Below are 22,238 nucleotides of genomic sequence, written 5' to 3' on the forward strand. Positions count from 1 at the left end.
CTGCCAGATGAGGGGGGAGGGAGAGAAGGGCGCCAGCGGAGGAAGGCAGGGGAGGACGGCGTGCGCCCGCCAGTGGAGGGAGGCAAGGGATGACGGCGCGGGTGGCCGTTAGAGGGGGCGCGGAGGAGAAATCGGGCGGATTCGTCTTGGGGGCGGCGGACCGGCGACTTGGGTGCGGCGAACCGGCGGGGGAGGGCGCGGCCGACGGTGGTTGGGCGTGGCCGCCGACGTGGAGGACTGATCTAGCAGCGGCGGGGTTGGGGTTGGACGGGTCTGGCGACGGGGGTGCGAGCGGTCGGGACAAGGGTGCGGGGGCAAGGGCCGTTGGTGAGAAGCTGTCGCCGACGGCGTGGAGGAGGGAGGGATCGATGGCGGGGCTAGGAGGATTTGGCGGCGTGGAGGAGGGAGGGTGCGGCGGGAGGGAGGGCGCGGCGGGGGGTGGCGGGCGGGGCAGCAGGGCTGGGAGGGCGCGGGGTGGACAGAGTGGAGTAAATAAGGGTATCTGATACTCAAGTTACTACTTTATGAGATTTTAGGAGGGGGTGAAGCCCCTAAAGGAATTGAAGCCTCGTAAAATTTTTTAATCACTCTTAATCAATATGTTTGGCTCTTTAATCACCTTTTAGGAGCTAAAATTTAAATTTTTTAATCACTCTTAATCAATATGTTTGGCTCTTTAATCACCTTTTAGGAGCTAAAATTTTAGAAGGATGGAAACAGACACCCGTTTTACTGGCTACTAATAAGTAAATTTCGAATGGTTTACTTGAAAGTCGTGGAGGCAGTACCGGAGTGTACAAACGTGGGGGAAGCCAGTAGAACCCTATCCAGATTGATCTAGTCAATTCCAGTATTTTACTGCAGGTGGTACACATTCAATACGCATTTCTAATCCAGCTTTAACCTTGACAGCGATGTTGCTTTGAACCCGAGCGTCTTCCTCTCTCACCGTCTCACGCAGTCACACACGGGGCAAAACCGCCACGCAAAAAATCTCCCCTTCCTTCCAGGAAGCTGCACCTGGCCCGGCACGTCACCGTCACGGCCGTCCGTCAAGTGACGGCGCAGCCCACGAATAAAAATCAGCTGCCCCAGCAACCTTCCCCTTTCTCTCTCTCTTCCTCTTCCTTGCTGTGCACTGCAAACCAACCAAAAACTTTCCCCATTGCCTCTCCCTCTCTCTGCCCTGCGTGAACCGCGGAGCAAGAAGGAAGGGGGCCGTTGCCTGGTTGGGGGTTGGGAGGACGCCTACAAATCGCTTCTCCAATCCGGGCGTGGTGAGTTGCTTCGTCTCGTCCATCCTTATCCCGTGCGCGCACGATTCCGTCACGCGATTTCTGCTGTAATTTCCTGTGGAGCTGCGGGGTTTGGGTTTGGATTGATGGGGAAGTGTTCCGATCTGATGCGCTGTGTTGCAGGTTTGGGCTGGGAGGAAAGGAATCCGTGGGGCTGTAGCCCCGTCGGGGGGTGCAGATTGAAGGAAGGGCTAGTCCCATTTGGAGTGCTCCCCGATCGGGGGAAGGGGGCAAGGGTTGCTACTTTCTGGTGAGAAATTTCACTGATTTCTGCTAGATTTGTCTGTGTTGTTTTTTGGCTGGGGATTTGAGTGAGACCGTGACTGATCGCTCCAAATGGTCAGGCCATCTCAGCCTCCGTTACGCGATTGGGGATTCGACCATCGGCGGGGCGAAGTGACGGTTCTGCGCCACTTTTCCCCAATCCTGGTACGTTTTCCTTGCCTTCAATTCCGATTTCCCCTATCATCTGTTTTGTTTTGTGTTGTGTTAACTGAAATCTCTCTAATTTTGTGCAGATTTAATTTGCTTCGAACGCAAGATGGGATTGTAATCTCGGTTGCTGTTCTGCGTGGCTCTGTCTGAGGGTTTCCTCCATCCTGGTTTGGGAAGGAAGGAACCCTTGGATTTCCGTCTCCATGGCGTCCATTTCATAGTTTCCGGAATCTAACTTGGTAGTGCTAGTGTAAATATTAGTGGTAGCAGCTGTTGAGGAAGCTCCGGCCTCCTTAGTAGCCTCCTTGTGAAGATGTCGTCGGCAGGTGTGATCGTCCTAGGGCCAGTCCCTAAAGACCCTGCCTTCCTTCCCATCTGCTTCAAGGGCAGCCGGTCGCCGCACTGCTTGTCTGGGTCGCAGCTGCAGGATTCCATTCTTATTTTCCTTGCTGTGCCCGGCATGCCGCCCATGCCCATGAGCGTGCTGGGATCCGAGTCCATCGCCTCAGTCAAGCTGCGCATCCAGCGGTTCAAGGGTTTTGTGGTGACGAAGCAGCGGCTTGTGCTGGATGGGCATGAGCTGGCACGCAATGACTGCCCAGTCAAGGATTATGGGCTGGCCGAGGGAAACGTTCTGCACCTTGTTATTCGGCTATCTGATCTCCGGGTGATTAACATCGAGACTGCTGCGGGGAAGAAGTTTCAGTTTCAGGTGGACCGAAGCCGCAATGTGAAATATCTAAAGACTAAGCTTGCTGATGAGGGTGATGAGGATATTGGTAACCCGGAGGATCACAAGTTTGAATATGACGGTAAGGAGCTTGAGGACCACCAGCTGATTGCTGATATTAGCAAGGGGGATGATGCTGTGATTCATCTGTTCATCCGCAAACCAGCAAAGGTACAAACAAAGCAAGTTGATAGAGATACTTTGGTTACAGTTGTCAATCCACAGGAGAAAAGCAACCTGCAGAATGAAGCTCTTGCTATGAAATCTGCAAAATCAGCTGGGGTTAAGCCTGCTCCTGTTGAACCAGTTATTGTTAATAGAAAAGTGAAGTTGTCACCTGATGTGATGAAAATGATAAGTTCAACCATAGCTGGACTGGAGAAAGGACACATGCCTGAGATGTCAGCTGAAGGTTCAGGAGGGGTTTACTTCATGCGAGATGCAACAGGTCAAAAGAATGTTGCCGTGTTTAAGCCTATTGATGAGGAACCTATGGCCGAAAACAACCCAAGGGGCCTTCCTTTGTCCACTGATGGTGAAGGAATGAAAAGGGGGACAATTGTGGGGGAAGGAGCATTAAGGGAGGTTGCAGCTTATATTCTTGACCATCCAGTTGATGATTGTAAATCTGGTCAGAGTGTTGGGTTTTCTGGTGTGCCTCCTACAACATTGGTCCGAAGCATACATAGGGGTAAGAGCTTTAAGATTGGGTCACTGCAGATGTTCATGGAGAACAATGGAAGCACTGAGGATATGGGCCCTCGAGCTTTCCCTGTCAAGGAGGTTCACAAAATAGCAGTTTTAGATATTAGGTTAGCAAATGCTGATCGTCATGCTGGGAATATCCTAGTGCACAAGGAGGAAGAAGGTGGCAACTACAAGCTGATTCCAATTGATCATGGCTACTGCTTGCCTGAGAAGGTGATTATCTGTCTTACATTACTTGTTCGATTAATCTCCCAGTGCATCATAGTTATTTTGTGAGGCTAACTAGACTTATGTTGCCTGTTGCTGTGCAGTTTGAAGATTGTACGTTTGAGTGGCTCTACTGGCCCCAAGCCCGCGAGCCATTCAATAATGAAACCATTGAATACATCAAATCACTTGATGCTGAGAAAGACATCAAGCTTCTCAAGTTCCATGGGTGGGAGCTGTCTCCAAGATGCGCTCGTGTCCTGCGCATCAGCACCATGCTTCTGAAGAAAGGTGCAGCTCGTGGCCTTACACCATATGACATAGGGCACATACTGTGTAGGGAAACTGTGAATAGAGGCTCTGAGATTGAGGACATCATCCAGGAAGCAGAGGATGCTGTTCTCCCAGGGTCAAGTGAAAACATGTTCTTAGAAACCATATCTGAAATCATAGACCGTCACCTCAACAAGGAGTTTGCTTAGAGTTTCAGAATAACTGATCTAGTTGTTCCAGCTGTATCCAGTTTGTTGTAAGTATGTTGACAATGCACTGGTCAAGAGACTAATGATTTCATTTGTTTGTATCCTCAAATGATTTCACTTGGTTGTAGTTGCTCATGTCAGCGTGGTGTGAATTGTGTATTTGTGTCTTGACTGTTTCTTGTCATGGATTTTCGCTGGACCTGCTCTTAGTTCCGCCCTCCACGTTGGGTAAACCTAAGCCTTGAACAGGTTAAGATAAATCTGGAATATGCTGTTGCTTTCATGTTGGAGTGATCAATTCTGTGGTCTCAACATATAATATCAGCGAACAGCGATCAAGGTGGTACATTTAGTATTCTTCTGTTCGTCAGCAAATATAAGATGATGACGATACTGTTCATCAATTTTGCCAGTTTTGCCAGCATAATTGAATCAGCTATGCACAGTTTGCATGGTTTTAAACTCAGATGCTGGACGTTTTATACTGGGTATGTTTCTTTCATACATGTAGCAGTGACCCTGTAGTTGACTGGTTGGTACAGCTTGCAAAATAAGATAGTATTAATTTTGCTGTCGCTTTATTTTATCTTATTTGCATCTATGTCGCTTCTTCAGAGTTTCAGTAACTGTTTGATGGCAAACACAGATAACTTTTGGTTCACGGTGCGCTTATGATCACTGGACTTCTGAAGAATATACATTAGGTAGGTGATGGGTTTGTGTCTTTGGTGGATTGGTTTGGGAATACTACTTATAGAATATAGGATTAGTTCTGGTATCAGGCTAAGAAAATTGTCTCGTAGTGTCAATAGTTGTTTCGGTAGACAGCAAGGTAACGAATCCACCCCTTCACGGCGCAAATAGTTGTTTTGGTAGGAAGCAAGCTTTTCGTCATGTTGGACGCCTATATTGCTACTTTTATCTTGGGAGATATGCATTTCTGCTTGAATTTGCAAATTCATCTTCTAAATCACTATTTTAGTTTCTTGAACTGAACTTGTTATTTTTTCCTCAAACGACTGAACTTGTTTTTTTAATGCAGGATCCAAGACAAGTATTTTGAAGTTCAACTAAAATGGAATTGGCTCAAAAGTGGTGATGTACAAAAGAGGCTTAAATATAGTAAACATCATCTGACTTTAAACTTCTTTTATTTTTTTTGCGAGACAAACTTTTTTTAATTTAACGAGTTTAATTTATAGAAGGCAAGAGTGTTACTACTTCTGAAGAAGTTTTGTATCCCTTTACATTGCCAACAAAGGCCAAAGTCCTGTTGTCTTTGTTCTCTCTTAAAATGCATTTGTCAACAAAGGCCAAAGCAATGCTGCGAATGTTGACTGACTCAGAACCCTTACAACAAACCCCTTTGTTTTTTGCATCTATCGAACCATACTCTTTTACCTTCCGATACAATCAATTTTTAGTATGACTACATACACTTGAAACTGTCAGTTTATTCAGAGGTATCCACAATTTATTCAGAGAAACAAAATCTTTGGACCCGTTTATCAAGTCTACATAGTTCAGGAGGAAAATCTGTCATCATGAATGCCGGTTGATCGTGCCCTTAAAATTCTTCCAAACTTGCAGTGGATGTGCGATTAGATGAACAATCTTCCCTGGCAACTCGAAGCTGTTCATATTTATCATATTGTGCTAGACTTTTAATTGTGTATGGAAAAATTTTGCTTATTATGAAATTATGTGGCAGATTCTGTAAACATACTCTGTCAGGGGCGGATCTAGGACCCGGACTGGGGGCTGCAGCCCCGGTCCAGCCCATGTTGTGCATACTACTCTATGCAGTGTGTCAGTAGTGGTTCTGCTTCTGCACAAGAAAGAAAGACTGAATATAGGCCAGCGTCAGCCATTCAGTCCAATTCACAAGAGTCTGACGACAAATAGCAAATGCCAAGACTGTCGCGGCCTCGTTCAACTTCATTCACCAAATTCTTATACTTTCAGAGCTAGAAGTAGACAGTGTTCAGCCCCGGGTGCAACTCGATTCTGGGTCCGCCACTGTACTCCGTTAAGACTGAGATGCACTACGGCTCGTAAACTTGTCTTGTGGTGTCATCTGGTTCCTAACTCTATGCACATTTGGGTTCCTAAACAAGTTAAGTGTGCCGCTCAAGGTTAAAATCACCATATTTAACAGACTATGTGGCACACAAACGAAGCACCTAACATACAGTATGCATGGTATCAGCAATGAACCTGAACAAATAGTTGAGCATGGGCACATCTCAAGCTGCACACGAGAGTAATTTGATTGTTATGTTGCTTGCATAAGAAACTCATACTGCTATGATTTGAGTTTTCGCACTTGCAGTATAATATTTTTCCAATTTTTTCAAAAAGAAATATAGAGCAATGCACACAATGTACGTTTTTTTTCCAATTCCATTTAAACACCTAGGCTTGCAAATGATGCTTGCTAATTTCCTATCACAGTCACAAGTGCAGACATCAGTAGTGGATAAGGCCATAAGAGTCCGTGTGGAAGGACATTTTTATTCTGAGGGCTAAGACTACTACAAAATTGCACTGAATCCCAATTATTAGCTTCTCTTTTCTTATTATGTAGAGTGTTTACTTACCTCTTGTCAAGGAAGAGGAATAGAGTACGTGGAAGGCGCTTGCAAGTACTGGGATCTCAATGGAGATGGCATTTGCATTGATGAAGCAATTGAACTGGAACTTGAGAATTGTTCCTTGGGGATCCTACTCTTGTTGGAGCTAGCTTTGCTAGTGGTAGTGGTAGTGCTACCCCCACTGACAAGATAGAGGGCACCAACAGCTGACGACTTTCTAAATTATGTCTTTTTTTTCTTTTCCTTTTTTTAGGAAGCTTCCTAAGTCTTATCTGGAACATGCGGGATTTATTTTAACCACTGCTTGTACATAAATGGTGCAAAAACCATACACTGACACTCCCTAAGAAATAATCTGATTATTTTAGATGAATTCTGTACTTAAAGAGTGTTAGTCAATGCATGGTGAAAAGGTAGAAGGACGCGGAGTCGAGCTAGATTTGTGACACTGTTTGTTCTTCTTACGAGGTTAAAAATGTTGAATTTAGAGGAAGGCTATAGGCGTGGCAGAGTAGGCCAGCATATTACTTTGGAATGGGTCTGTGTCCTTAATTCCTTATAGTGAGTTTGGTGCTTCAAATGGGCTTTGTTGCAGTACTGTTTTGTTGTCGTTGGTGTGGATAAGGTCCAAGTCGGTTCCTTTTACTCTGTCAGTCCTACGTATGATATTTCCTTTGTATATCTATTTTTATGTATCGAATTTGTTTAGGTGAGAAGTATTAAGCATATCATACCAAAATGCAAATATAAGTACGCAGCTGCCTGAAGGAGCTAACCATTTGGCAGTCCTGCTTTTCATAACTTCATAAGGCCGATTGTCTGTCTTGAGAGGTGAAAGACAATGCCCCTGAAAGTATAACGACTGTTTATTGCTTGTTTAATAGAGACATCACTATTCTCAGTACCCTTTGACAATTTTTGGATGAAATTTCATAAATAGACCAAACAAACAAGTGTGGAATTAACTGAGCAATTAATAAACATATAAATAATCCGACATTGTTTGGTTTGGACACTGCGAGCACCATGATATCTACTTGCAATCTTGCAAACCACATTCAATTGATTTAGTACCTGAATGTCCTGCTAATTCAATTGAAAGACAATATCACCATTTGGAATGAGCTAGCAACAACATAGCTACTATCATATTTAGCAAAAACATCTGCTTTTCTTTTCAGTATGGATCGAAACATGAACTTCTCTATGATCAACTCAGTGAACAAACAGGGCTATAGCCTATAGATATAGTTAGTCAGGCGGCGCATGTAAAACCATAGGTACCACAGATAGGGATGTAAGTTTCCTTCTCTCTGGGTCATTCACTCAACAAAATGAACTTATCCAGATCACTATTCACAGTGACACTGGTTAATTCTTCCTGTTTTCATAACCGTACTGTATATGACAAAGGAACCCAATTCCGGTTCTATTTTACAGATAAATCAACCAAGGATGAACAGAAAGTGCTAAAATAACCACAAGGACAAGGGCAATCAATCATACTAAAACACTGCTTTCATTCATCAAGACAACTCATGTATTTACCGACAGATTGGGATGAAATCGTCGTCATCGAGAACCCTTGCCTCTCTATTTCCAATAAAGTGTTCCCGTCCAATAGCTTCAATAATCCGGACAAACTCAACCCTCTTCTCAAGAGCAAGAGCCTTGTATGGCAATCTCAAAACTGGCCTTGCAACCCCGAGCTGAGCCAGAGCAGTGTCGAGAGGAATCGGATTTGGCTCACAAAATAACCATTTTATCAGAGGCAACAGCTTCTCATTTAGAGTCGCATTCTCCCCTTCATACATGAGACTGCGCATGAGACCAGGAACAAGGTTGCTAGTCACAGACATAACTCCAGTGGCGCCATATTTCCACCTTGAATCATGGCATTCATCATCATTGCCACTCCATACTGAAATACCTTTGTTAGTATAGCACTTGACCCTCTCATGTCCGACACATTCTTTCACACCTGCCATGTTTGGATGACCCCAAAGGTCCTCGATAACTGGAGGAAGAATATCCTGTCCTGTTCTCGATGGAACATTGTAAATGATGGTTGGACCCATCGGGAGGACAGCCTTGAAATGAGCTTTCATTCCTTCAGTTGAGGTCTTCCCATAGTAAGGATTAATGTGAAGAGCTGCATGCATGCCGACAGCAAATCCCTGCTCTGTCGCATGAACGGCCTCTCTGGTTGAGTTACTTCCTGTGTTCCCAATCACTTTAATTCTAGTGCTGAAGCAGTTGACAGTATGCCCAATGAGCATGATGTGCTCATCCCAACTCATGAGGTGACCCTCTCCTGCTGTTCCTCCAACTATTACACCTTCAGCACCACCTTCTATCTGCATGTTTATCAAATAATCATATGCTTCAAGATCAAATCTCCCATCTGGTAAATAGGGGGTTTTGACCGCTGTGATTAGTCTGAGGCTTGTGATGTCATCTTTTGATGTCCTACACCTCGGGCAGAGGAAGGCCATATATCAGTGCATCAAAAGTCACCAAATGTAAAATACTGTATTCTACTTTTTTAGGGCAAAATACTGTATTCTACTTAACTTAGAAGAACCATACACTATTACTTCATTATGCACAACTAACTCAAACTGCAATATAGATACCGTTTAACCGAGCATGCAAATTTATTTTTAAGACACATCTTATGCCAGTGAGCAGAGGCTACAAAGTACAGAGCTATAAGAAGTACATATATTTTCCTCGAGAATAAAGAATTAAGCAGATAGGCACACATGAGACTGAATTGATTGACACTAGCATTTGAAAGAATTTGAAATTTAGGATAGTTCTCATTTTTCATATTGCCATTTTCCCACTTTATATCAAATACCAGAAATTAAGTTAATTTCTCCGCTCCTCAGTGACTTAAGAGAGTTCCAGACTTCCAGGTTGTATCCATCACAAGCTTATTTTTCCTGTTTTTAAGAATGTGCAGGAACCCTGCGGATCCTTTTAATTAAGGGAAAACAAACTAAAAAGTTGTTACAGCATTAGCTGCAAGGGCGCTCGCTCATACATGATCTCACAAACATTTGTAGATATAACAATTGATGAATTGATATGGAAGAAATGAGGATGAGCATTTTTGGGTACTAACATTTTTTTCCCTAAAGATCATATCCTTGCAGGCATGGTAGCATGTAAGCTCAAAAGGGCTCATGAAATAACTTCAGGCCTTGTTGATCTACGAAAAGGTCACCTACAGTAACAAATTGATGACTCTTAAAGGTTCCGCAAGAAGGGTATTAGATTATGTGAAGAACTGGCTTCTAAGTCCAACAGATGTTCCATTGAGGGCAACTAGAGCAGACAGTTGTTAAGATCTTTAATGCATGACTGACAGGTACTATACTATGGCCATCCACCAGCAAATCTATTCAATTAGGAACCAATTATCTTCAGGAAGTTACCGATTTTTCGCTTCAGTACTTCGCATCGGAAGATAATCATCTGAGATGGCTGCCACCGGAAATCGCCCTCTGCCTATTCTGCGCAACATCCAAGCCCAAAAGATTTCCTTTCATTTCAACGAAACAGAGAAGGTTTGTTTCTGTGATGGAACATATAAAGGTTTTCTGCGATGTGCACCCGTGCAGGTGATGGCACTTGCTGACCTTGCGGACGATCCTGGAGACGCTGCGCGGCCACCTCCGCCGGCGCGGGTGGGATTGGTGAGCACGTTGGCGCGCAGGGTACCGAGGAGCACCTGGTGAGCCATCGCTCACTCTCCTCCGAGCCCGCCCCGCGAACTAGGTGGAGGGCTCTTGTGCGATGGGGGCGAGCAGCAAATCCAGATGGTGACCGTCGGCGGGCAGGAGAGAAGGTGCGGGAGAGGTTGGAGAGGATTTCAGGCGTGTTGGCACCGGAGGCGGAGAGGACGACGCCGATCCAGGATTCTTCGCTGGTGGACTCCGCACGAACCCCCCACTTGTCACTTGATAAAGGTGCGGTACAACCGTACAAGCACAAGAGCACTTTGTTGGTTTGTTTCTTCCGAACTGTCCACTCCCGCTAAGTTTGATAGAGTAATATTTAATTAATTATTGAGCTTATAATAATACTTCTAAACTATAGAAAATTTTAGTTTCTATCATAAATCAAACCTCTCTAACTTTGTTATAAAAAGTATATTAACACCTATAGTAACATTATATGCACCAACAAGATATTGCATGATGAAAAATGAGGGGCTATTGTAAGTCACTTCCGCAATAGGATTTTTCTGTTTTCTCGACGTGTAGTACGTGGCTCAGCCAGCAGCAAGTGCCCAGCGAAAAGAGTGTTGCTTTGTTTTCCCCCTTTTGTCCAGTTTATCTCAGACCAAATGAGTTTCATCCGGTGTGACAAAAACAAGATTTTTTTTTGAGAGGGACAAAAACAAGATAGGAAGACAGATCATGGGCTTTGTTCTTTCAAAATTATGGCCCAATAATAGGAGTAAGTACACTTTCATGGAAATAATTTATTTTATTATTTTTATTGGTTCCTTCCGATCAAAACCAGCAGCAAACAACAAGAAAAAAGTTTGGGCTTAAATACATATCAAACTTAAAAAGAAAATCATTTCACCTGACCAACAAAATTTGAAAGAAACACTTACAATAGAAATTTTCATCTTCAAAAGATTATGGATTTATGAAAAAACATTTTGAATAAAAATATTCTATAAGTATATAATTCATTCCATAAAATATAATTTTAAAGATATTAGCTTACGAGAAATTGAGCTCGTCTCGTTGACTACCCTATTGACAGTTCCCCAGTGACAAGCCATGGATCTACCATCTACCCTTAGCTAAATTCTAGCGCATTGTATATGTGTCGTGCACATTAAAGAAGTGCCACCAATGATTTTTAGTTAATATGGGGAGTCAATGAAGAGAGAGAAAAATTATATCATTGGAAGATACAACATAGACATAAAATCCAACTCGTTGAAAACTGAATTATACAAATGCCCACACTTTATATAATCTAGAGTTCCATATAACACGCAAGGTTTGAAAGTGTGACAATGTATAAAAGATTATGGGCTAGCTTCCAATAACACTCAAGTTTCCATAGTTGCTAAGGAGTGGCAAGTAGACACTGCATTTTTAGATGCTCACATGTCGTCGAAGCATTTGGAAATTGTGGACAAATCAACTGCACTTTCAATTTGAAGCTGAAACGTGTTTCATCGCTGACCCAGTCTGACCTGGATTGCAGAGACATCATGGGCCCAATTGATCCCTAGCTTGTGATTTGTGTGTGAACCCAACTAGGCTTCTTTCAAAAAAAAAAAAAAAAACCCAACTAGGCAAACGCGTCCTAGCCCGGCCCTAACATCCTATCGGATCCAAGTCAGAAACTCCGAACCCGATGCCATCCTGACCTCCCCGCCGCCGTAATCAGACGAGCCCCAAAACCCTCGCCGGCGACGCCCTCGGCCGCCGCAGTTTTCGCCGGAGATGGACTTCCAGGTCGTCGTCCTCGCCGGCGGCACCTCCGAGACGCTCTCGCCCCTCGTCTCCAAGGTATCCCCTCCCTTCTCCTCTCCCCCCATCTCACCTCACCTTACCCCTGTTAACCCCGCACACCAACCCCTAACCCTCCTCCCGCGCAGGATGTCCCCAAGGCGCTGCTCCCGGTCGCGAACCGTCCCTTGCTCTCCTACGCTCTGGACCTCCTCGAGGCCAGCGACCTCAAGGACCTCATCGTGGTGAGCGCTCGCTCTCCTGCTTCTCTTCCCGTTGTTAGGGCTGTGATCCCAACGCGCGGGCGGGGGCTTGTTTGGCTTATGTGGGCGTGGTGCAGGTGGTGGAGGGGCAGGAGGCGGCACGGCTGGTCGGCGCCTGGGTCTCCAGCGCATACCTGGATCGACTTCGTGTAGAGGTGAGTTTGATTCTGGTTCGGTGTCTGAGATTGCAGCACTCAGTTGGTGCCGTTGTATTTGTGCTAAAAGCGTTATGTAATTGGAGAAGATTGTAGAATGAACTCTTGGTGTGCAAGTACAACAATTTGTTCCAGGAATGTTTGAAGATAAATGATTTGGATGAATTTTCATGGCAGAACAAAATAAGTCTAGAAAGCTAAATATTAGGTGAATTCTTTAGTCCATGGACTGTTTTTCATGTAGATTTTGAGGATTTTGTTTAATTAGGCACAAATCACATATTATTGTAATGGTAGGGTATGTATAGAGGCAGCTACCTCATCCCTGCAATGTTGTTGGCACTATCATTTGTGTCACAATTTATTGTGTTGTTACTGGAGTTTTATACAAACTAACGGTCATGTAGTGTGGATATGCTATCGTACCTGCCTTTATCGAGGTTGTTGAGGTGCTGATGTTATGATAATTGAAGACTAATCAGTGTAGTAAGGCCCCCAACTAGGTGCTGGTTGACCTTCTTCTATTGTACTTTGGATAATTTGGGCGAGCTGCTGTCATTTCTCGCTGCAACTCTAGTCAAGTGGAGATGAGGCATTAGGCAGCACCTATTCGCCCAACTAGTGTTGAATGCCTTCAGAAATATGAATGCTAATGGGTTTGCGGAATATGATGGTAGCATCGCATAAACAGTTTCCTTAATTCTGATGAAAAAATGACTTTAAGTAAGGTTCCCTCCACCTCTCAGTATCATTTCAGTTTATTCATTTATTATTCAAACAGTAGTGCACTCTTGTGCTCTCCAATTGTTGCTCCTTCTGGGGTTTTAAAGTTTGAAGCAAGCAGACTACAAGTTTGAATATTGTAAGATGTATATTTTCTTTACCAATGCTTGAATGTAATCTTTGTTGGTTTTCCAACACCTCTTTAGTGAAGTGAGAATGCGGAGCTTGTGGTTTATATGTCAACATAACTCCACTAAATAAATAGCTTGTGAACATGTATTTGTTCTAACTTATTTCCCTTTTTCATCAATTCTAATCAATAAGCACATGGATGTCTCACTTCATGTTACATAAAATCAGTTTAGTAACTTGAACTGCCTGAGTTCATTCTGTTTTTTATAAATTTTTCTCCTAATTGTTTGATTTATTTGACATTTGTTATTTATTTATGCTACAAGCTCAATCTCATTGAGAAACCAATGAACAACTGTAGGGGGGAACATATTCTCATTTTTTTGTGGAAGTAATAACTCTTCCTTGTGTTTCAGGTAGTTGCAGTTTCTGAAGACCTTGGAAGTGCTGGTGCATTACGAGCTATTTCAAAGCGACTGACAGCAAATGATATTTTGGTAATGTTTGTGCTTTCATACTGTGGCAATGTTGACAAAAGGTTGCATGCTGGGAGTAATCTAGATGCTAACACATTTAGCTGTCTTTGAAAACAGGTAATTAGCGGTGACCTGGTAACAGATGTGTTGCCTGGGGCTGTTGCTGCTACTCATAGAAGGAATGGCGCAGCTGTTACTGCTTTACTATGTTCTGTTCCTGTTAGTGGTCCTTCAGACACTGCTTCTTCTAGTGGGAAAGATAAAGCTAAAAAGCCAAATCGTTTGAACATAGTTGGGCTGGACAAGACTAAACAATTCTTGTTGCATATCATATCAGGTTTGCTTACTATGACTACACGATCTGTAATAGTAGGCTAGTAATGTCATCCATGATTCAAATACCTGTTAATATGGCCTGTAGGAACCGATGTTGAAAAAGATGTTCGAGTTCATAAGAGAAAAATCCAGGCTGTTGGTCAGGTAAGGCACCTATTGCATGTATCAAGTCAACTATGTTTATTTCCTGAGAGATTTCGAGTTTCAGTGCTAAGTGCTATATGTATGTACCTTGAGATCATCATCCATCATAATTCATGAAAAGCAAACAGACCAATGCTAGGTTTTATCTCAAGATTTTTTCATCTGTGTTGTCCTTGCAGTAATTTAGATGGACAGAACTCAGGATTTATAGTTTATCTGTTTGTTGGTTGGGGCTGAGGTTCTAGAAATTCGGCTGGAAACTGTAATGCCCTTTATTTTTAGCATCAGTGTCCTTTGGTTGTATTTTGTTATCTCAACAAGAAGATATGCTGTCAATGATAGGCAATATTCCCCATCTTAGGCACATTTGGGCACGTCAATGTTGGCTTTAGAAATAAAACTATACATTATGGAGTGAATGAGGATAGCATATATATATAGAGAGAGAGATGAGTGAATGATAATTTGTAAGATGGGAAAATCTAATGCTATTATATTTGGTACTATGCTTGCCACTGTAAAATGATTCAATATTTGCAGTAATAAGCTACAGACAAAGTAACAGTTTATACAGACTGTCAAGCACAAATCATGATGAGTTACATCTGTTACTGGTAGCCTAGGCTTTCTTTGATAACTCGCACCTCTTTTGTTTCCATTGGAAGCATTGGAAAACGGAAACATCTAGAAAGTCTATTTCAACAATGCGATCCTGTATGTAAAATGCGCCTCTTTACTATTTCTCGTCCTTGCTTCATATGGTGTTTTATCATGTTCATATTGCCGTATTGTTGGATGATGATGAACAGAATCTGGTATGTTCGTTTCTTTAAGTCTTGCTTATTTGGGATATGGTTCAAACAAAGAGATGATTTGGGGTTCATGTAGTAATATTTTTTAGTTTGTGTTTGACCCATATGTACTATATTATTATTATGGTTAGCTGGTCTTCCCAGCAATCTTCTTCCTGCACCACATTTTAAGGTTTCACATTAAAGGTGGGCTGAAGAGGTCGAACCAAAGTAAATATAACTGAACTAGTGTAGCATTCTACAGCAATAGATTTTTGTAGGACCTCCATCTTGAAAGTCAATAATTTAAAAATCCAATGACTTTGGCATTCTTAAGTTGGAGTGACATATTCCATTTTACATTGGGTCTCTTTTCCCCTGGTGTGTCCTCTCCATTCTGTATTCCTGTGGCACTTACCCTGAATTTTTCTATTTTCTGAAACCTCCTTTTGACTAAGTTGTGGGTTGGTTTCGTGAGACATGCCCATTTTGCAGCCAAAGCTTTAGTGCCTTTGCTATGGACTTATTGTTTGATGCAAAGTTTTGAGTCTGTCGAATTTTATTGGCTGATGAGGCCATCTGATATAACCTCAAGCTTCACAAAAGCACAACTTAGCTGTGACAGGTTAAAAATTATAGGAGACGGACTGTACTGTAACAGATTGCAGGTGATTGGTAGACAGCCCAGAAAATCCCATTCATTCTTTCTCACATTATTCATTTACAAGAAACACAGCAACTGCTAATGGACAGGGGTACTCTTCTAAGGAAACAAGTGGAGAACCTTATTGTACCTTTATGGAAGGGATCTATTCTGAGAACTGAGTGATAGCTCAGTAGAACCTCCAGTAGAGAGGCTCGCCAGCCAGCCAGTCTTCCTGAGAACTGGTTTCAGGGAGTTTCCTTGCCAGCCAGTGCTTTTTGTACACCTCTCCTTTTAGACAAAGCCATGGGGAAGTTTTCTCCCTGTGGTCTTGTTACTTTTCCTTTTTGGGATGGGATCTGTTCCTTGAGAGTTTATTAGTTTAGGGTTTAGGGTACTTAGATACAACTTGTGATGATAATGAGTTGTTGAACTGTTTGACTGAATGCTTTCTCTATTTATATAATAATTGCATTTTTGCTGGGTGTTAGTGGGAAGCGATAACAGTCATGTTAATTGGTTTAATAACACTTTGATTTAATTTAAATTCAGCAAAGTACTCATTTTTAATGGTTTAGTGAACTATATCTATGCTATCTCCCTTTTGTTAGATGGAAATTCGAAGTGACCTGATGGATGCACATCTTTATGCTTTCAAGAGGTTAGTTCATATTGTTTTGACATTTCCTGGTCGTTCCTTACACTCAGCCATAGATCGTTCTATAATTTACTGCTGGTTGCAGGACAATTTTACAGGATGTACTGGAACAGAAGGAATCATACCGTAGCATTAGACTTGAAGTCCTCCCATATTTAGTGAGGAGTCAATTGGTATGCTCATGCTGAACATGTAAATATGTAACAGTATCTTCTGAAGCAGTATTTAACTATTGTAAACTTGAACAGAGATCAGCTCCATCTGGTGGCAATGGAACTACAGGTGATGAAACTGGGAATAGTACTGTTCTGTCCAGTGGTAATTTGCAGTGTTTATCGCAGCATCGTGTCATTGCACCATCTGCTTTCAAGCAAGATGTACTATCAAGGTCACATGGTGGACATAGGTGCTGTGCTTATATTGCTACTAAAAACAAATACTGCCACCGCTTGAACTCGATTCAGTCATATTGTGATATCAATCGAGATGTAAGGATTTCATCCTACAGGGAAATTATTTTATCACATGCACTGCTGTTGAATTATGCTTAAATTAATAATTCTTGTTTTGGTATTACAGGTTATAGGGGAAGCTAGCCATCTGTCTGGTTATTCCTTCTCTGCACAGAACAACATCATCCACCCATCCTCTGTTCTTGGATCAAAGACTACAGTAAGCCTAATTTAATACTCATTTATTGAAGTACTTGCATCAATGGTTGCCCCAAAATACAGAAAACATGTGTTTAAATGAATTTAAGATGCTATTGTGTTAGATGCTACCATGTTGTGTATATATATGAAGATCTTCATCCATCTGACAGCTCACATACGAGCCATCTTTTTCAACCAAGAAATGAATCCTTTTTTATTTCTGTTTTTTAGGAGTTCTGGAATGAATGACATGGTAGTCAAGTTTTACCTTATGCCATAGCAATCATATCCTTGTTATATACAATATAATACAGGAAGCGGGAACACTTTCAGTTTTCACTAGTGATGCCCAGAAAAATATCACCTTCTGTAAATAAAAGATTGACATCTAAATATCTATTGTTATTATTTTTTGTTTTATATGTGTTTATGCTGTTCACCTTTCTTCTATTTCTTACAGCTTTGTTGGAAAACTGGATGCTTTTAGGTCTATTCATTTCTTAGTCTACATTTCTTTCATGCAAAGTTGAATATTTTTTGTTCAATAATAATTGCTGCTGTGGGTTTGATGAACAAATCATAATGCTGCACCAGTAACGGGCATTTTAAGCATGTGTTCTGTGGAAATTCAGTTATAGGATTAATATGATTCAGTCAAAATTGTGATTACTTTGCTGAGTATATCAGGAAATGTTTAGAAAAGGATCATGACATGAAAGTACTTCTATTGAGAAATTTCAAAATATAATTTTCATGTGACAAATCTAGACATTTCTATATGCATGCAATATCAAAGTTTTCAAAGTTTTGTTGCACATATTCTAGGCTATCTATTTGACGTCAAAGGTAGTATAAAATTGCTTTTAATAATGAGTTCTCTGGATCTGATTCTGCATCAATGTTCAAAATGGTTATGTTTTTTTATTCGTCAAACTTCTATTTTGGTTCATTTTTGTTGTTTCTTATGTTTGTTTAGATAGGGCCACATTGTATTCTTGCTGAGGGTTCGCAGCTAGGTGACAAGTGTAGTGTCAAGCGATCTGTGATTGGTCGTCATTGCCGAATCGGTTCCAATGTAAAGGTAATTACAGTGTGCTTCGATCCATCGAATTTATTTTTTATGCTCTTGATTAACATGATGCTTAGCTACCTCATATCATGCTAAAAGGTATTGAGTTAAAATTATGATGGCTTAAGTAGCAAAACTTTAAATTGGCATATTGGGTGTGAAATATAGGGTACAGAAACTGGTTGTACTTTTAGATGTAGCTTGCTTAGGCTTAAGAGTGTTAGCCTTCCATGGAGAGGCATGAGTGAGTAGCTTATCCATATTGTTATATTATACTCCCTCCGTTCCAGAATATAGCTACTTCTAGAGTTTTTCATGCGCTAATTAAGAGGTTAATTATGCCTTTCCTATTTAATTGGTGGCAAGCTTGCATGCATATCTGCATGCCATAATTGATTTGCATGCATGGAGGGTATTTTAGACCTCTCAAGCCAAATAACCCACTTGGGAACTCAAAAGTAGCTATGTTATGAGACAAAATTTGAATGCTAGAAGTAGCTATATTCTGGGATGAGGTAGTATTCTTTAGTACCATGCTGTATTCATTGAAAAAAGAGTCAATGTTCATAAACCTTTGAAAGATTTTCTGATAGATCCGATTGATAATATCTGTTTATGGCCTGTAAGGTTTGGTTTGTGATTGTCTTGCAATAATATTTGCAGCTTTATGGAATGACCAGCTAGATATTATACATGCCAGATTTAAGTTCCATTCTGGTCCTTCTCATGAAATAAATGATGTACCCTGTTGCAGATTGTCAACTCTGTTGTGATGAACCATGTTGTTATTGAAGATGGCTGCCACATCCAAGGTTCTGTTGTATGTAATAATGTTCAACTGCAAGAACGGGCTGTTCTGAAAGACTGCCAGGTACTCTTCTGTACTATCTGTAGGAAAAATGGTCATTTTAAAATGCATGGACGACTGAAAATGCTAGCAATATCTTCCATTATACTGTCGGGTCCATAGTCACTTATTCGTGATCAGGAGGGGGTCTTTGGTTGTCATGTGGTGGTCATATCATATGGAGCGCAGCTGCTCACCAGTCGTTTACTAAAATTGAAGCGAAGCTTAATTTATATCTAGCTCTTGTTCAGTAACTCACCTTGAAATAATGTATTGTATTATCGTTTATCTTTCAGATTGGAGCTGGTTATATTGTGACTGCTGGCAGCGAGCACAAAGCAGAATCCCTAGCAAGAAGGTAGAGCGAGTTTTGACAGTTTTGGCGGATCCTGAACGATTTTGTGTGCACTTCAGATGCACCCCTCAGAAAAAAGGGGTGACAGTTCTTGTCCAGAATGTATACAGTATTTCTTGATGTAAAACATCCATAATTTTGATTCCTTTGTAACAGTCCGAAAGGTTTTGGTTGCTTCTCTATTCAACTAGGCCGAGCTTGCGATTAAGTTTCATGATGTCTGACGACAATGGCTACAAGTCAGGGCATGTAGTAGTAGCCTATAAGACATCATCAATCATCGTCGTAAACTGGACACTAAAAGCGATGCTGTACAATGCATCATCTGTAGCAATTTATCTGTCATCCGGTCATCCCTCACCCGCTTTATACGATAATGGCGAGAAAATACATTGGAGCCGTACAAACTCATTATCGTATACCTTCAATCTTTTTTTAAAAAAAGTATGGGAAGATACCTCCAATCCGACATGATACGAGAACTATTCAGTACATTCTAAGAATACGAAACTGATCACGGGCAACAGTACTGTTAAACCAGGCGCAACAATCCTCAACGAAGCAGCATGGACAGCTTAGATTGCCATCAGCACCCCGCCCATCAACTCATGTGAACTCAGTTTTCTAATGATCATCAAACAGGTTGTTCAATTCAAGTACTGAATAAAAGCATTCTTTTCAAAAGAATGCAAGGTGGATCAGTGGAATAGTGGATGATGCCTGGACGAAGAACGACGGGTCTGTACTCTGTAGGTTGAGAATGATGCGATCATGCATATGCTGTGAGCTGTGGCTGAAGATTAACGGTGCCCGATTTCAGTCAATTAGATAATAATAACGCTCCACAAAGGCAGATTATTCAAACGAAATCTATTGTAACGACGTGGCACTAGGCAAGCAGCGGCAGTGCCATTTGTCCTTGAAGCTACGTGCTCCTACTTGCCAAGGCCTGCGACCCCGACCACGTGTTGCGGCCGGGGTGCCCCCCCGGGGCCAGGGCAGCCCGCGGTTTGGAGAAGGTTTTGTTGTGTTGGGCATTTTACCAACTATAACTGGGCGTTGGAAATGTTCACGGCGATATATGTTCCTGTAATATGTTACGCAGTGTTGTATGTTTTAGACGCCACCATGGTTGATATGTCTATTGGGTCTTTGACCAATGACGATAGCTAATGTTTGCTACTCCGTCAACGTCGTAAACAAATTAATATTATCGGTTGCATCTCCTACAAGGAAAGTGCTCGCATGTTCAGTCAACGTCGTAAGCAAATCAATATTATCAAATCAATATTATCGGTTACGGAGGTGTCTGGATACGAGGTGCTAAATTTTAGCAGGGTCACATCAAATATTCGGATGCTAATTAGGAGGATAAAAAACATGAGCTGATTATAAAACTAATTGCACAGATGGAGTCTAATTCGCGAGACGAATCTATTAAGACCAATTAATCCATCATTAGCTGTAGCATCACATTATCAAATCATGAACTAATTAGGCTTAATAGATTCGTCTCGCGAATTAGACTCCATTTGTGCAATTAGTTTTATAATTAAACTATATTTAATACTCCTAATTAGTATCAAACATCCAATGTGACATGTGCTAAAGTTTAGCAGGACCCTACATCTACATATCCTCATGTCGTACCGATTCTATACGCACGTCACCCTACAATGCAGCTGCTTCAAAGAATGCCGCCAAAATAAGCAGATTCCGTTAATTAAATACGGCCAATCCACACGTGCGCACACCTGCCAACCTGTAGCAGTTTGGTATTTCAGCGATGGTACGGTCACTTTTGCTGACGCTGCACGAACAATCAGGAGAATCCGATGCCTTCGAACTAGCCACCCGTAAATTATAACCGAATAATTCGTGCGTGTGCACCTGCCGTATCTGATCAACCAATAGCAGTTCAATGTTTTGGCTACGTTGCAATATGACCACTTTAGTTAACGCCACATGGAGGCCAGTCGAGAGAATCCAACACCATCTGAAAAAGAAAATGTGATAGAATGCACATATCATGAAGAGAATGCACATATCATTAAAAAATGATGATGACAGAAGCTAACGTATCGTTCCAAATTGCAAGTCGTCCATAACATATATCCAATAGTAACTAGAAACAATGTGAGCTATTATGTGCTCTCTTGCTGCCTTGCATTATCTTCTTTTTACAAAATATCACTGCATTATTCTCTGTTTGGTACTACTTAGGCATTTTTCTAAAAGTCAAGTGGAGATCCTTAGTTCTTACCCACTATCCAAAAAACCCATAATAAGTCTTGAATAATCCAGGCCCTGGCCCGGGTCCGGCTGCCATCGTCCTCACTCCTATTTAAGTAGCACCCTGACGCCCATCCAAACCATTGTCTCCTCCCAAAACCCAGACGCTATAAATTAGCAACAGCAAGTCGGTGTTCTCTTTCTCCTCCAATCCATTGCCCAAGAGACCTGGCAAAAGGAGGACGGTATGGGCGGGTTCGGGTACCATGAAAACAGCAGCTACAACGGCAACGACTGGGACCTGGACGCTGTCGTGCGCTTCGCCTGCGGTGACCCCTTGCCGCAGCTGCCGCCGACCAACAAAGACCGCGTCGCACGGTTCCTGCCGCCGCCACCACCGACTAATGCCCCTTTCACATCGTTCCTGCTGCAGCAGCCCCAGGCGCAGCTGCACGACGAGATGCCTGACGGCTGACGCCGTGGACCTACCGCCGCCGCCGGATCCCACCGCTGTCGTCGGCGGCGGCCAGCTCAGGGCGTCTCTGCAGCGCCTGAGCCGCAGCCGGAGGATCTGGCCGGTTCTGCAGACTGGGACCTGGACCCGCTGCTGTGGCAGGAGGATCTATACGATTCCCTGTTCGATCCCCTGTTTCCAGACATGAACATGCCGGAGCCTTCCAGCGGCGGTGGCGGCGCCGGCTCAACAACCAGTCGATCCAACAGAAGGTAACATACCTGAATGACCAAATCTAGCTCGATAATTATAGGGAAATGGCTCTGCTACTCGATCTGAACACGGTCACATACGTCGTTTAATTTCT

General features: G+C 42.4%; 3 protein-coding genes across 4 annotated transcripts; 2 read left to right on the top strand and 1 right to left on the bottom strand.

Moving 5' to 3' along the window:
- Positions 1 to 1,105: 1,105 nt before the first annotated feature.
- LOC117851670 (phosphatidylinositol 4-kinase gamma 4) lies at positions 1,106 to 3,992 on the top strand. 2 transcript variants are annotated; one of them, XM_034733538.2, is made up of 5 exons: positions 1,106 to 1,277; positions 1,419 to 1,545; positions 1,640 to 1,724; positions 1,814 to 3,381; positions 3,480 to 3,992. In XM_034733538.2, the coding sequence occupies exons 4-5, from the start codon at positions 2,044 to 2,046 to the stop codon at positions 3,855 to 3,857; spliced, it is 1,716 nt and encodes a 571-aa protein (XP_034589429.1). In that variant the 5' UTR covers positions 1,106 to 1,277; positions 1,419 to 1,545; positions 1,640 to 1,724; positions 1,814 to 2,043; the 3' UTR covers positions 3,858 to 3,992. The 2 variants fall into 2 exon arrangements, with proteins under 2 accessions (XP_034589429.1, XP_034589430.1); XM_034733539.2 differs by having other exon boundaries at positions 1,650 to 1,724.
- A 3,794-nt stretch (positions 3,993 to 7,786) lies between these two features.
- LOC117851672 (4-hydroxy-tetrahydrodipicolinate synthase 2, chloroplastic) lies at positions 7,787 to 10,433 on the bottom strand. The gene is made up of 3 exons (XM_034733540.2): positions 10,099 to 10,433; positions 9,895 to 9,972; positions 7,787 to 8,920 (listed from the first exon to the last, which is right to left on the bottom strand). The coding sequence occupies exons 1-3, from the start codon at positions 10,200 to 10,202 to the stop codon at positions 7,996 to 7,998; spliced, it is 1,107 nt and encodes a 368-aa protein (XP_034589431.1). The 5' UTR covers positions 10,203 to 10,433; the 3' UTR covers positions 7,787 to 7,995.
- Positions 10,434 to 11,803: 1,370 nt separating this feature from the next.
- On the top strand, positions 11,804 to 19,372 carry LOC117852936 (translation initiation factor eIF2B subunit gamma). Its single transcript, XM_034735245.2, has 13 exons — positions 11,804 to 12,000; positions 12,090 to 12,185; positions 12,281 to 12,358; positions 13,630 to 13,710; positions 13,807 to 14,026; positions 14,111 to 14,169; positions 16,215 to 16,264; positions 16,347 to 16,434; positions 16,510 to 16,749; positions 16,841 to 16,933; positions 17,891 to 17,995; positions 18,738 to 18,854; positions 19,127 to 19,372. Exons 1-13 carry the CDS (start codon positions 11,935 to 11,937, stop codon positions 19,190 to 19,192), a joined length of 1,359 nt encoding a protein of 452 aa, XP_034591136.1. The 5' UTR covers positions 11,804 to 11,934; the 3' UTR covers positions 19,193 to 19,372.
- Positions 19,373 to 22,238: the final 2,866 nt, after the last annotated feature.

Source organism: Setaria viridis, chromosome 4, assembly GCF_005286985.2.
Source record: "Setaria viridis chromosome 4, Setaria_viridis_v4.0, whole genome shotgun sequence".
Lineage (NCBI taxonomy): Eukaryota > Viridiplantae > Streptophyta > Magnoliopsida > Poales > Poaceae > Setaria > Setaria viridis.

Coding starts and splice junctions, on each gene's coding strand:
- LOC117851672 (XM_034733540.2), bottom strand. CDS start 10,202: ATGGCTCACCAGGTGCTCCTCGGTACCCTGCGCGCCAACGTGCTCACC. Junction 9,973..10,098: donor TCTCCAGGATCGTCCGCAAG/GTCAGCAAGTGC, acceptor GATGTTGCGCAG/AATAGGCAGAGGGCGATTTC. Junction 8,921..9,894: donor AGTACTGAAGCGAAAAATCG/GTAACTTCCTGA, acceptor CCCGAGGTGTAG/GACATCAAAAGATGACATCA.
- LOC117851670 (XM_034733538.2), top strand. CDS start 2,044: ATGTCGTCGGCAGGTGTGATCGTCCTAGGGCCAGTCCCTAAAGACCCT. Junction 3,382..3,479: donor GCTACTGCTTGCCTGAGAAG/GTGATTATCTGT, acceptor GTTGCTGTGCAG/TTTGAAGATTGTACGTTTGA.
- LOC117852936 (XM_034735245.2), top strand. CDS start 11,935: ATGGACTTCCAGGTCGTCGTCCTCGCCGGCGGCACCTCCGAGACGCTC. Junction 13,711..13,806: donor TGACAGCAAATGATATTTTG/GTAATGTTTGTG, acceptor CTTTGAAAACAG/GTAATTAGCGGTGACCTGGT. Junction 16,750..16,840: donor ATTGTGATATCAATCGAGAT/GTAAGGATTTCA, acceptor TTGGTATTACAG/GTTATAGGGGAAGCTAGCCA.